Consider the following 14,741-nt stretch of genomic DNA (forward strand, 5'->3'; position numbering starts at 1 on the left):
CACTAAGTTTTCATATACTTTGTGTATCTTACATGTACCTACTCATTTAATTGTTGTTTCCTCCATTAGAATGTAATCTCCTCAAAGGCAGGAACTGTTTTTATCTTTCTTTATCAAGAATTTAGCAGAGTATAAAACATAATAAAAATCTAATAAATGCTTGTTGACTGATTAAACTCATTTTTTGTATAAAATTAACTTATATCCATTAGCTATGGTTGAATCATATTAATTGAATATAATCTTATACCTGAAAGGAACTTTAAAGTCTTGTCCAAAATTCTATATTTCACTCTAGAAAGAAAAACTTCAGTAACATTCCTGACACCTTTATCCAGGCTTTGAAGGAATACATTTTAAATGGAATGCTTTCACTAAAAGCATGGTGCTATAAGACCTATTGTATACTTAAATAAACATAAATAAAAACTTAGAAAGATATCTTAAAATAGATTTTTCATCTTTACTGTGAAGTGTCAACCATACCAAAAATATTTTGATACAATAAGGAAGAAGCAATTATAGTAATACATATTCCAAGTGGTAGGTAAATTGGCACAGTATGTAGTGATTTCTATGACAAATATTTCAGAAATGATGGTGTGAAATACTTCAGAGACAGAGAATTAGTACATAGATCACTATATATTTTATTTAAATCTCAAAATTTAAGTTTAAAATTTCATACTGTCTAAATCACATCTGTACATTTATTGGATACATGGCATCCTACTATGTCCCCTTGGTTTTAACTGTGGTTAAACTATGATAAACAATTATATCAGTATACAGTTGACACAATTTGATGATTAACACAGAAGGAAGAGCTTGAATGCAATTCTGGAGATCAGTCTTGGGCTTTAATAAATGTTCTCATCCTATGTCCCTATTAGTGCTTTCTCCATTCTCAGATATTCCCAGAGCATTTTTTGTTTGTTTTCCTTACCCTCTTCCCTCCAGCATGCTCAACTATAAATATATCATCACCCTCTAGGAGATTACAAGCTTCTCCAGGGCAAGGACTATTACATTTATGTCTTTGTTATCTTCAAGACTGTGGTGCTTAACAAATATTTGTGGAATTGTATTGAATTGCTGTAGCATCAGAATAACATTACTGGAGGGATTTACTAACAAAAATAAATCTAATTCCTGCTATGTTCAGGGTATTTGAGACTCTACTTTAGGGAAGACTATTAAGACAATTATAATATATTTAGCGAATGTTTTATACACATTGCCTCATTTGCTCCTTATGATAGTCTACAAAGCAGGTGGTACAAGTGTTGTTTTCCCCATTTTACTGATGGGAAAAGTAAGGATCATTTAGTTTATTCAGAAAGTACAAGAACCAGAATTTGATCACAGAATTTTTTAGGCTTTATTTAATCTGATCTAGAAGACAGCTATTTAGTTCATTATCTTTCCATTAATATAGATCCCAGTCTTTCTTATTTTTGTGCAGTTGATATACGTGTTTTTCTAGGAATTCTCTACAAAAGATTTAGTCAACATACTAGATCTTTTTTCCCCCTTGTTTTGTGATTAATAGTGCAGCATTTGATAAACTTTGACATTATCCAGATTTTTTTTTCTTATAAACTATTCCTAGGAAACCCTTGAGATGTGTAATTTTTTTAAAAAATACATCTATTGGGTTTTAAACTCTTAAAAAATTTTTTCAAACACATTTTTCTCTCACCTAACCTATCTATTGGGGGAGGGGAACCAAAAGGAGAAAGAAACAGAATAAGAAAGAAAGGTAGTTTGGAAGTGATGGGCCTAGAGGCAAAAAGATGGGTTTAAATCCAACCTCAGACATATACCATCCATGTGACCCTGGACTTAACCTCAGTACGTCTTTGCTTCCTCAACTGTAAAATGGAAAATGACAGCAGCTACTTTGCAGAGTTGTTGTAAGAATCAAATAAGAAATATTTGTAAAATACTTAGCACATGTCTGGCACATATTAGATACTAATAAATGTTTGATTGTCCCTTTCCTTCCTTTTTTCCTTCTTTCCTTTCTTCTACCAAGTGGTGATTTTCCTTGGGCCATAGAAACTTGTGAATATCATTTACTAATATGAAGAGGAGAGAGCATCTATAGTGGAGGAAATAATTATAGACCTTTGAAGTAAATTGCTGTTAGTAGTAATACTATTGCACCATGGAAGAAAATCAATGATAATATATATTCAAAAAGTTATATTAATGAAAGGAATTAACTGAATTGTTCTCAATGAAACTTAATCTTCTAAAATTCAACCTGAATGCATGCTACAAATCAATCTATAACCAGTCACCTCATATATAAACATCATTTTACATTCTCTTTATATTGGAAGTATTAATTTTAGAACAAAGAACTAGGAGTAAAAATATCATTTTATTTTAGTGTCATTGGTAACTTTTGAATTTTTTTGCCAGTAATTTCCTGATATTATATGCACACATTCTAAACCCTCCTTTAGAACAAAGAATAATAGTGACTTGAAAAATCATAAAACAACTATCTGATAGCATATGTGACATTCTGCATCCATAGTCACTCTTTGCCAAAGATATGTTTCATCATATGTTCTCTGGAACTACCAAAGCATTACTCTTAAGGGAAAACTGCCTTGCATCATGTCATAGTAAGAAGATATTCCAGATATCTCAAAAGATTTGCATGTGTAAATCTTTTCTCTGCTAAAAACAAAATTTCAGCTGGTTTGTAAATTCATTCATTCGAGTCATGTTTATCCTTTCGTTTTCTCTGTTTCTTTGTTTCAAAAAGAATTCTATTATAATCATTGAGGTGATTAGTAAGATAAAAAGTGCTTGATGATCACAAGTACATATGAATTGCTGACAGGCAACCATTATCATGATTGAAGAGGTGACCTTGGATTCAGGAAGAGCTTTTTTCAAATGTATTCTTGCTGTATGATCCTAGGCAAGCCATTTAATCACTGGGACCAGTCTAGGATTACAAATTGCAGATGAGTTGCTGGAACAAATTCCCAGATTAAAACCATAGAAAGCCATATAAGACTTCCATCCTTAGCTTTCACAAAAGATTCCTTACCCTTTGATATTTTCCCAAAATAAGTTTTTAGTAAGGGCCATGGTCATTCTTAAAGCTAAAACATAATTGCACCCTAAATAATAGATGGGCTAATAGCAAATCCCCATTCATAGGCAGTATCCCAACATGAGTTCTCTATCTGTAACACTTCACGTATCATGTGTTGACAATGTCTTAATGAAATCCAAAATTGTTTTTATTCCTAAGTGCTTTGTTTCAATCACCTTTAACTGCTGATTCTGTAAACTGTGAGCTCCCTCAACAGCTTTAGTCAATATTGGCATTTATTTTCTGAGCTTTGCTTCTCATTCTTTTTCTTTCACTGTGAAATGTGATGTTAATTGGTACTTGCCTCAAAGTATACAGTGAGAGACCAAATCAAATCTATAATTAATTTACCCCAGAAATCATGAACACCAACTGTATCCCATGACTTGTACTGTCAATTTTGGTTATTAAATATGTATTTCATTAAAGTGATTATATCCTTTGATCAACTTCTTGGAAATGCATCTCTTTGTCATGATGACTCAATTAAGATTCACAAAATTATTTCCCTAAAGCTACATTTCTCTGAATTGTATTTCTTGCTGTTTGCCTATAGGTCCTCCAGGTCCCCCTGGCATTGTAATTGTTGAAGAAATCACAGACAGCACAGCCACCCTATCCTGGAGTCCTGCTGCAGACAACCACAGCCCCATTTCTTCCTACAATCTGCAAGCTCGAAGTCCTTTCTCTCTTGGCTGGCAGACAGTAAAAACAGGTAAGAGGGGCTAATGAAATAAAAAAGAGAGAGAGAGAGAGAGAAGGGGGAGGAGAAAAAGAGAAGGAAAGAAAGGAGGGAAGGAAGGAAAGAAGGGAGGGAAGGAAGGAAAGAAGGGAGGGAAGGAAGGAAGGAAGGGAAGGGAGGGAAGGAAGGGAAGGAAGGAAGGAAGGAAGGACAAGCCCTTACCAAGTGCTAGGAAAATAAAGGTAAAACCAAGGTTGTTCCTGCTCTCAGGTAGCTCACATTCTAAAAGGGGAAAACAAGCCATATAGAAAGTTTCAATTGCAAGTCAAATACAAAGATAGTAATGCATCTTCTTAAATATCATTTCTATTAATAAAACCATAGTGTTTTCTGATATGGAAGCAATACCCATGGTTTAAGGACCTACTGCTGTTGGTAGAGTTCTGTTTATGCTTGTTTATTGGTGGCAACTGGTCCAAGCTGAGGATAGAGGGGATGGAGGTCCCCTTCTTCACAATGTTTGTCCCCTTGTTCATAGCTGTAAGTGATGTTGGTGTGGGAGGTGGGGTGGGGGGGGATGGGATTGATAGAAGAAGAGGGCAAGAAACTGTTGGACTCAAAAGTTCTGGACTCTCTACCAGGATCTAAAGGGAAATACTTTGACTTGTCTGGCAAATGCTGCCTCCTGTTTTTGCCTCAGGGTGAATTGCTGCTTAAGATAGGCTACCATTCAAGGGACCTGCATTAACTGGGAGTCATGGAAACTAAGCTAGTAAGATAAGAATGCTCTTCAAGATTGCTATGAATATTTACTGTTGTTTTCCTGTTCTCATTTCCATTATACTAAAAGTATAAGCACACCAAAGAAGTGCTAACTCCTTTTGGCTGGAGGAAGTTCTTAGATCCACTTAAATAAACAATTTATGTGAGAAGTTTTGCATTAATCCTTCAGCAGGGTGGGGAAACAATTCTGAGTTCTTTTACCTGTGAGAAAAAAGCTCAGCGGATCTCAAGCTAAAAGGGCTTCTTCAGCTGTGATCTAATGATCTAGATGACAGATTTTTGCTCTTGAAAAAGTTAGCTATGTAGAGATTCATCACCAGTAACTTAACTTCCAGATAAACTATTTTTTGGCCAAGTTTATTCATGAAATGGACAATTTAAAATATCCCTCAATTCTTTTCAATCCTCTTCTTCTTCCATAATGATGCTGATAAATTTAGAGAAAGGAAAGCAGGGCATTTAAAAACAGTACTTATGCTTCAAACATTTATTTAATTTTTGATTCTTAATGCATAATCTTTAATACACTATAAGAGTAAGATTCCACATCTCCATTGATATTCTTACATAAATGAAAGCATTTCCTAGAAGAGCTTATCTAATGAGAAATAGTCACCCCAGTAAGTGGTCTGAAAGGGTCCAGAAATGATTTCAGTAAACAAACACATACATATTCTCTTTTCTATTCAGAGATATAACAAAGGCAACGCTGATTTAGAATGCATATTATCTTTAAAAACAAAATGGATGATGCCATACAAGCAAAATTATAAAAAAGAGGGAAGGGAAAAGTGGTTGAGAAACTAAGCCTGCAAAGAGTTTGATATGAAATTCCGCTAAGCCAGATGATCCTAAAAATAATTTGTAGATGAAAACAGGATGAGAGATATGTCTTTATTTTATTTATTTACTTACTTGTAGAGGGTCACAGTCTTCAGCCCAGAGGGAACCTGCTAACTGTCTGGTTCGGCTCCCCATCTCCCCTAAGGGCTCTCATCCTTCCTGAGAAGTCAAGAGATAGTGACAACCTATGTTGTGATTGAAGCAGAGTGATACCAGGTGGCAAACTACACACAATAGCAAGTTGTTTATGTGGTCCCATGTGCACAGTGTTGTTTTTGTTATATTATATAAAGGGGAAAGTTCTTGAAATAAACAGAATCCATTTTTCTACCATCCTTGGGAGTCCCACCTCATAACTTCTCCACCAGGAAGACATATTTTAATCACCCCAGTGTGGGGGCTCTGGAAAGCAACAGTACATTTTGTCACCGCAATTTGGGGATCTAGAAAGAAAGCAGAACATAACATATATCTTACCCAGAATTCCCTCACTGACTGTGACCCTCTACATCTCACTCTTTCTTTTGTTTTAATTGAAGCAGGTATATACCAGTGGTTAAATCAGTTACCATGGGAGGAATCACACAGACCAGTTGTAGTATCATACAAGCAAGTAGTAACATAACAATGTGAATAAATAAAATACTATAAAGATTTCCATGAGTCCCAGAAGGAAGGTATAGAAAATAACTATCAATTCACAACCACACATACACCTTCTTCAGCAGCCAAGAAATAGTCCAATGTGTCAGGAATCCAATGATTCCTGCAGGTTTTGAAGTCCTGCATCAGTCTTATTGAGAATTATTTTTGATGTTCATGAGTATGCAAAGGGTTAACTGCCAGGCTCCTTCAGTGGTGCTCACAGTCATTGATGGAACCACCTGATTCCTCAAGGGTTTCCCCCACCCCCACCCCCATCCCTCTTTGATAGACAAGGGGAATACAGCTCATTGGCACTCATCTGATTCCTTCTACATCTATAGAGATACAAGCAAACCCTCTCCCCCAAGCAGTTAACCTATCTGGTCCCTTCCATTCACCACTTTCTGGGTCTCTCCACATCACCTGGCGGTTATCTAAAGATAGTGGGGCTCCTCGCACTGAACATTGCCCTTCTGGCAGGTCATAAAACCTGTCTGCTGGAACCAGTGCATCTCCATCAAAAATCAAAAAAAAAAATTAATACATAGAGTTAAATTTAGAAGTTCTCTAGGGTTATCTGTGGCTCCTCCCCCCCTCTTTTATTTTAGGAGGAGGATATTTTTATTATTATTCTTATTATAGCTTTTTATTGATAGAACATACGAATGGCTAATTTTTCAACATTGTTCCTTGCAATCACTTCTGTTCCAACCTTTCCCTTCCTTCCCTCTCCCCTCTCCCCTAGATGGCAGGCAGTCTCATACATGCTAACCATGTTAAAGTATATATTAAATACAATATATGTATACATATTTATACAGTTCTCTTGTTGCATAAGAAAAATCAGATTTAGAAAGGTAAAAATAACCTGGGAAGAAAAACAAAAATGCAAGCAGTCCACATTCATTTCTCATTATTCTTTCTCTGGGTGTAGCTGGTTCTTTTCATCACTGATCAATTGGAACTGAATTGGATTTTCTCATTGCCAAAGATATCTACTTCCATCAGAATTGATTGGAAGACCGTCTTGATCCTGGATTCTGTTGTTGGGAGTAAAAATCTGGATAAATATCATCAAATTGCATTTCAGGAGTATATCAGTGGGCCTAAATTTTTTCACTGATTAAAGAACACTGTTCCACCCACATTGGAGTATTAATTTTCCATTGAATGGGAACAGGTGGGAGTGCTGGCAGGCCTTCTACAGCAACCCTGCCTAAAAAGCCAAAGTATTTGTTTCCTAACTGTTGCAAGATGTTTCTTCCCCATAGATTGATGTGGAAACTTTTTTTTAATACGCTAAAAAAAAAAAAAAAAAAAAAAAGGAACAAAATCCCCTTCTACATCCCCAAACCTCCACCCTAAAGGGACAGCATCAAGTTCAGCTGCTGGTGCTGATGGTATCACTGCCCCTCCGACTCCTCCCCCTCCAGCCCATGAAGGCAGAGTTGAGGGAGGAGGGTTAGGAAATGGGGAATACCCTAAGGGAGCATGCTCAGGGGTAGGCAGAATTAAAAATGAGCTTTGAAGGTGAAAAGCAAGCTCCTCAGCAAGATACTTAATGTACTAATTCCCTTTCTGCTCAACAGGCAATGGTACTTAAGATATTTAACTCTCTTCTCACTCAATTGGCAATATCCTGCAAACCTCCTAGAGCAGTAACAAGCTATATAAATCAGTAAAATAATAAAAAAGCTTCCTTAGCTCTGCCCCAGGTGCTGTACCCTCCACAGCCACAAGCACCAACCCTCTGCTTGTTTTTCTCCTCATATTTCCTGGTTTGATCACCCAAGTTAAAATCTATCCTTGTTTTAAAATTTGTAGGATTCCTTAAAACCAATTTTACTCCACTGTAGTCAGTTAGTTGTTCTTTTAGTAACTTGCACATCTCTGGCTCCAAATTCTCCTTCTAACAAAGCATGGTGTACTCCAGAGCATCTGAGAACTCAATGATCTGTTTCTGAATTACCAACAAACCTTGCTTCTCTGTTAACCTAACTAAGCTTGCTTCATACTTCCTTTGGAGGGAGGCTCTTTTCTTAGTATTTGCCTCATTTTGGTTGAAAACTAAAGTGACTAGATTAGCCCTTACTGATTCTTCCTGCTTGCCTATTTCTATACTTACCCTTCCAGGTCATGGGGACTTCTCCACTGAACTTTCCTGATTTCATCAATTGAACTGATTTGTATAGGTCCTCAGCTAGAGCCCCACGTTTGAGCACCAAATGTTGTGTCCTGTTTTCTAGAGCCCCCAAGCTGGGGTGACAAAACATACCATGCTTTCTAGCTCCCCACACCAGGGTGGTTAAAATATACCTTCCTAGTGAAGAAGTGATGAGGTGGGACTCCTGAGGATGGTTGAAAAAAAATGGAGTCCACTTATTTCAAGGACTTTCTCCTTTATATAATGTAACAAACTCAACACTTTCTCTAACCTTACTTGTTGAGGGTAACAATGGTAGTGGAACATGACTTAAAGTATGACACCTCAGTAATTATTTGAGCAAGTGCCAATGATGCTTAAGAAGATAAAGTCAGAAAGAGTGATCAGATTTTTTGTACAGCTAAATCAAACAACAACAAAAACCTGGGTTAACTCATAAGATCTTGAGTCCTAGCTACCTACTAGCTGTGTGACATTGAGCATTTCAATTTCCATCTGTTTATCAATTTGCTTTTAGCAACATGATCTCTAAAGTGCTTTTTAAGTTTAACATTTTTAATTCTGTGATAAACAAAGAATTATCTGATTTAGGAAACACTAAAGGCATTCCTTTTAAAGTCTTTGCAAGAAATCTCTTTTCAAGGCTTACTAATAAAATGGCTGGTAACTTGAAGTCTGGAAGGTTGGATTCAAATCCCATGCCAGATACTTACTAACTATTGCAACAGTGGGCAAATCATTTGAACTTTCTTAAATTCAGTTTCCTTCTCTAATATATGAGGATGGTAATAGCTGTTACCTTATAGAGTTGTGAAGCTAAACCAAGTTAAGATATGCAAATCACTTAGTAACCCTTTGATTGCCACATACATATCAATTTTCAGTTTAAAGTTATAAAAAATTGGAGAAGAATCCAGAAGAATGAAAAAAAAAATCACCCAAGGTATGAGCCTAAAAAATTAAAAATAAAGGGTAACAAAGAAGATATCAGCCACTACTATGTAAACCGACTTTTTCACCTATTTAGAACTTTTATAAAAGTGGTGTATGAATATTTTTATGGTATTCTTAATTAAAAACATAAAAAAGAAGAAAAAGCATTTTGTCATTTTTAAAAATTGAAGACAGTTTTTTTCCAGTGATAAAATTGATTACGAAGTTTAGGCTATTAAATCCCATTATGTCTATTGTTTGTGGATATTTTTTAATGGACCCATTAGAAAAACATTTCTTTTTTTCTTAAAGACTCTCCTTAAACAAAATTTCTTCTGCATTTGTGAGAATACCATATGAGTCTACAACAGAAGGAACTACAGGAATGACTTTATTTATTATTGATATTAAGTAAGTCATATGATCCAGTTTGCTTAAACTTATCTGACTTGCTCATGTTGTAGAGAAATCCTACAGTTGATAGAGTCAGGGTTTCCTATTGATGACACAGTTCTGTGAATATTTCTTCTATTTACAAATGGAATTTTGTTTATTCTATAACACCCTGAACTCTGAATAGACTTCTCTATGAAATTTCCTGTAACTTAAAAGTGTTCAAGAACCTTGGCCACATGTCTAATGAAGAATAACACATTTAGTAATTGTTCTTTCTGACTGTTGATAATTATTCTACTATGTGTTAATAGGCAATATTGTCCTCAGGTTTTCCTCTCTGGTAACTCTGCAGCTAAGGGTTCTATGTAACTGCTTTCTAGGCAGATTCCATCTCTAAAAGAAGGAAAGACTATCACATGTGACTTCTGAAAGTTGAGAATCATCAAGGGAATTTATTATCAGGGAGCAAAAGCCTTGAGTTTTGCTCTCTTTTACCATGAGGTATTCTGGAAATCAATATCTAAAGTTACCTCTCTTGCAAAATGAAGTTAGTTTCCATTCCATGTAGAGTTCAAGATTTCAGCATGACACCATAAGGCTGAATGCCTATGGGCATCTCTGAAGAAAAAGTGATCTAACCAGAATACCAAGGATTTATCTGGGATACAATGCATCATTCTTATAGGGAAGTCCAAAACTTCATAATAGTTTCATAAGGCTAGGTACCTGTGTGCAACTGCAATGAAAATGGCCACCCCTGGCTATTGATTCTCAAATAGAGCACTGGGTCTAGAGTCAGGAAGTCCTGAGTTCAAATCCAACCTCAGGCACTTACCAGCTATGTCACTTTGTTTACCTCAGTTTCTTCATCTATAAAGTGGAAATAATAAAGCATCTACTTCTACTTGTTGTGAGGATCAAATGAGATGATATTTGTAAAAAGTGCTTACACAGCTTTTGGCATATAGTGGGAGCTATATAAATGCTTATTCTTCCTTCTCTTCTAGTAGGTACTAGAATGGTCAGACAATGGTTAACAAATTCAGGATTGTTTCCCTTCTCAGAACAAAGAAAAGCCCTCAGCCATAGGATGATACTATGAATCAAAGGAACAGTGCTTCAGGAAAAGATGGGACTCTGCTGAAAGGAAAAATAATTGCATTGATTGCCGATGGATCACCTTTAAACTTTATTTATTTTCTACAATATTTATGGGTTCTTAGAAATTCTGTTCCATATGTTTTCTAGGTGAAATAAAGGTTTTACTGTACCAACTATATACATCCATACACTATATACACATGTAAATACATAGTATATGTGCGTATATAGATATACATAATATATTCATATATGTCTATATATACATACTTGTATATATACTTATGGATATATTGTATGTATATACATAAATATATAACATACAAATGAATGTGTTTAAATATACATGCATATACACATGAGTGTGTGTATATGTATATACACACTATATATATATATATATGTATGTATGTGTTTAATGTTTATTTTACTTTGAATACTTGTTCAAAACTAAGATCCTTTATTCCATATCTATAAGGATTTAGATTTTAATTGTATTCAGTCTCAACTTAGAGATTTCTTAAAAACTCTGGACATATAAATCAAAAAAAGACTGATTTGGTAGATAATAGCAAAGATCAAAACCAGTTCAAGTTGGGCATGGTGGCACAAACTTATTTTACTAAGTTTACTAAGGAAGACTGAAACTAATGGACTACTTGAGTTCCAGAGCTCTGAGCTTCATTAAGGCTGAAGGCAATTGTCTGACTTCAATATGATGAGCCTCCAAGAAAGAGGAAGCTGTCATGTTGCATAAGAGGGGCAAACCAGTATAGACTGGAAATAAAGCAGGTCAAAGCTTTCACTCCAATCACCAGTGCTTCCATTTCCAGCCTCAGGAAGATGTGAAGACCTGATTTCAAAACAATAATAAAAACAACCTAATTCAGGTTGCAATAAATCTTAATATGCTAGGCAACAACAGTTAAATATTGCAGGTTCTTGGTTTACATAGAAGTAGTTCATTCCCTCCCCTTACCATATTATTCTTTCTTTGACTTCCTGACTCAAAGTTAAACTCAGGGAAATGTTAGAACATACTTTGACCATAACTTATTTCCAGGTTTTCATAAAAGTTCATTAGAAGATCTCTAGCTCCTTTGTAGGCCCTATAGTTAATAGTGCATATATTTATTACCAGAGACCCACAATTTCACCATACAAAAAATGCAAAGCACTTATAAGAGCCCATTCATAATGCAAAAACAAAATAAAAAAGTATAAAGATTATCAATAAACAAGTAATAAAATTCCTCTGCTGAGTCCCACCTTTCCTCCAAGCACTTTATAGTCTTTATAATCAACCAGTCAACAAACATTTATAAGCACTTAACATGTGCCAGGCACTGAGGATAAAAAGACAAACATAACAAAAACAAACAAACCAAAAAACCCAACTACAATGCTCTGAAGAAGGTTCTAATGGGGGAAAGTGTGTATACAGAAGTATAGCCAAAATTACTAGTTTGAGGAAGGAAGGCACTAGCTTCTTGTTGGGCAGGAATTGGGCAGAAAGGTGGCATTTGAGCCAATTTTGAAGAACATTGAGGACTCCTAAAGACTGTGTATATATATAACATCAAGCAGAACAGTGTGTAGCTATACCATTAAGAAAGGAAAGATTGTCATGTGATTTTGCAGAGTTGGTACATTACAAAGAACTGGGTGTTTTTCAGTATAAGAAATGTCAAACAATATCAGATAAAGCTGCGAAAGTAAACATCTGAGAGAACTGTAATTTTCTGGTCAAGCCACACTATAGCATATTTAGAATTGCTCTACTACAAATTTTGGAGGCACTAGACAACCACTGAAATTTATTTTGAGTAGGGAGAATGCGATATTCAGATTTTCACATTAGAAAAATTATTTTAGCAGCTGAGTACTGGGTGTATGAACTGGGAAGATACTTCAGGCAAGGGGATCAATTAGGAAGCTATTGCAATAGTCTTGAGGTAAAAAGTGATGAGGGCCTGAATGAGCATGGCAACTGTGTGAATGGAGAAAAAGATATGCATGTGAGAATGACAGCAGGCTTTCGAATCTGGGTAACTGGAAGGATGATGGTACCCTCAACAGTAATGAGAAATTCAGAAGAGTGGCAGGTTTGGGAAGAGAAAAAAAATGAGTTAGGTTTTAGACATGTTTATTTTGAAATGTTTCTGGGAAATTCAATTTGAAATGTCCAATAAGCAATTCATGATGTCAGACTGGATCTCAGGAGAGTAACTGGAGATATATAGACATGGGTTAACTGCATAGAGATGCTTATTAAAAACATGGATGCTGATAAGGCAAATTGTTGAGGATTTGTTTAGAAACTAGAGGAATAGGGGATTGGAGACAAAGGGACTAAGCATTTATTAAGCACTTACTTTGCGCTAAACATTGTACTAAGAATTTTATATATATTATTACATTGGATCCTCACAACAATCTTGTGAGAGAGTTGGCATAATGATCACCATCTGAGGCAGACAGAGGTGAAGTAAATTGCAAAGAATTACATAGCTTTGAATTCAAGTCTTCCAGACTTCAATCTCAATATCCACTAAACTGCCACTGCCTAGGTAGTAATGAGAAATGAAAAAAGAATGACAGAATACTCAATAAATTGAAAATAATATATTTTAAACATTTTTAAGAAAAATTTATTCTTAGAGAACAAGTCTAGTGTTAATATCCATAGTAATTGAGCTTTTGTGGTTGGATTTTGGAATTGAACTGTTTGTTTAGTGAAGTATTGCCAGTCTCTATCCTTGACTCTTGAAATATCCCCCACCAAATGCTTCCTTGAATATGGAGGATAAATAAAACCTCCCATAAACACTCCAAGAATCATGGTCAACTGAGACATTCTTTCACTGTAAATAAGGAAACTGATCACCAGGGAACATCCCAAACTCTCTTTGATTGTGATAAATGGCCACTGATTTTGTCCCTAGGATAGTGACTACAGGTCCTTTCTGAAATGAGTGGCCCAGCATATGAAGGGATGATGAAATACCTCCATATAACAGATATTATGTCCAGTTGTGGGAGGGAAATTATTTTTCTCACATCATCCCTCTTTTTTACAATTAATTTTCAGAAATAAACACACTCCTACATTCCCTCCAGTCAGGCTCCACATCTTTGTTTCATGAATGGCCATAGGCAAAGAATCTATCACCTAAATTTTTAGCCTGATAGTAAATAGCCTCTGCATGCTTAGCTAGACTGGTCCTTTCACAGCAGAAACAATATCTAAGAAGAAATACTCATAATCTTTGTTCCTTGGTTTAAGAGCTTCCTTGGTGCCATATTTCAATGAGTTTTATAAAAATTTATAAATTCCAAGTCTGTCAGTAAAGTCACTAGTAAATTGAAAGGAGCCTCCTAAAATGGAATTTTAAAAGGCATTTGTGATTCCTTTTGTAAATTTCAGCAGGTCCCATTTGAATGCAAAAATATGAGTAGTAGAATTCTTCTCTTTAGCAATTCAAGTAGAGGTCTACTTAGAAGCTTGACTGAGCACATCCCATAGTTAAGCGACAAACCCTAGGTATAAGTAAAAGCTGTCCCTTAAAGCAGCTACCGAGAATAGAATCATTTTTTCCTCCTGAATGAAGTCTAAAAGTAACCATAGCAAATAGACATTTTAGCCTGCAGGCCACTCTCAGCTAAGTCAAATTACTTTTCCCTTAGAAAATAGACATTTCATTCATGTAACCCAGCAAGTATAGTGAGTTGATTTCTTTGACTGGGTCTACATAGAGATACCAATTCAACTGTCTTGGCTGAATTAACTTTTAGTCTAACACTCTTTTGGGATTGTTGCTAGTTTTGATTTTTCATCAGGATGCCCAATGTTTGATGACCAATATATTAATTCGTGTTTTGGCATCAGGTAGACTTCAATTCTAAATTGTTGGTAATTAATAAATTTCTGTAATTATCTTTTCCTTAGGAAGCAGTCTCAGTGAGATATTGTCTCTCAAGAAATGTAGAATTTTCTATTTCTTTTAATCTCCTCCTGTTTCTTCCTGGGAACACAGCCTGCATGTTTTGAACAGAATTGTCCCCATAGTTAC

At 35.5% G+C, this 14,741-nt stretch overlaps 1 protein-coding gene across 1 annotated transcript in view; it reads left to right on the forward strand.

Moving 5' to 3' along the window:
- Positions 1-14,741, forward strand: part of CNTN5 (contactin 5) — a 1,555,331-nt gene that overhangs the window by 1,466,577 nt on the left and 74,013 nt on the right. Inside the window, exon 17 of the mRNA XM_031961045.1 lies at positions 3,678-3,836. Within this exon, the coding sequence (XP_031816905.1) occupies positions 3,678-3,836 (159 nt within the window). The remainder of the gene's footprint in view (positions 1-3,677; positions 3,837-14,741) is intronic.

Source organism: Sarcophilus harrisii, chromosome 3 (assembly GCF_902635505.1).
Source record: "Sarcophilus harrisii chromosome 3, mSarHar1.11, whole genome shotgun sequence".
NCBI classification, from domain to species: domain Eukaryota; kingdom Metazoa; phylum Chordata; class Mammalia; order Dasyuromorphia; family Dasyuridae; genus Sarcophilus; species Sarcophilus harrisii.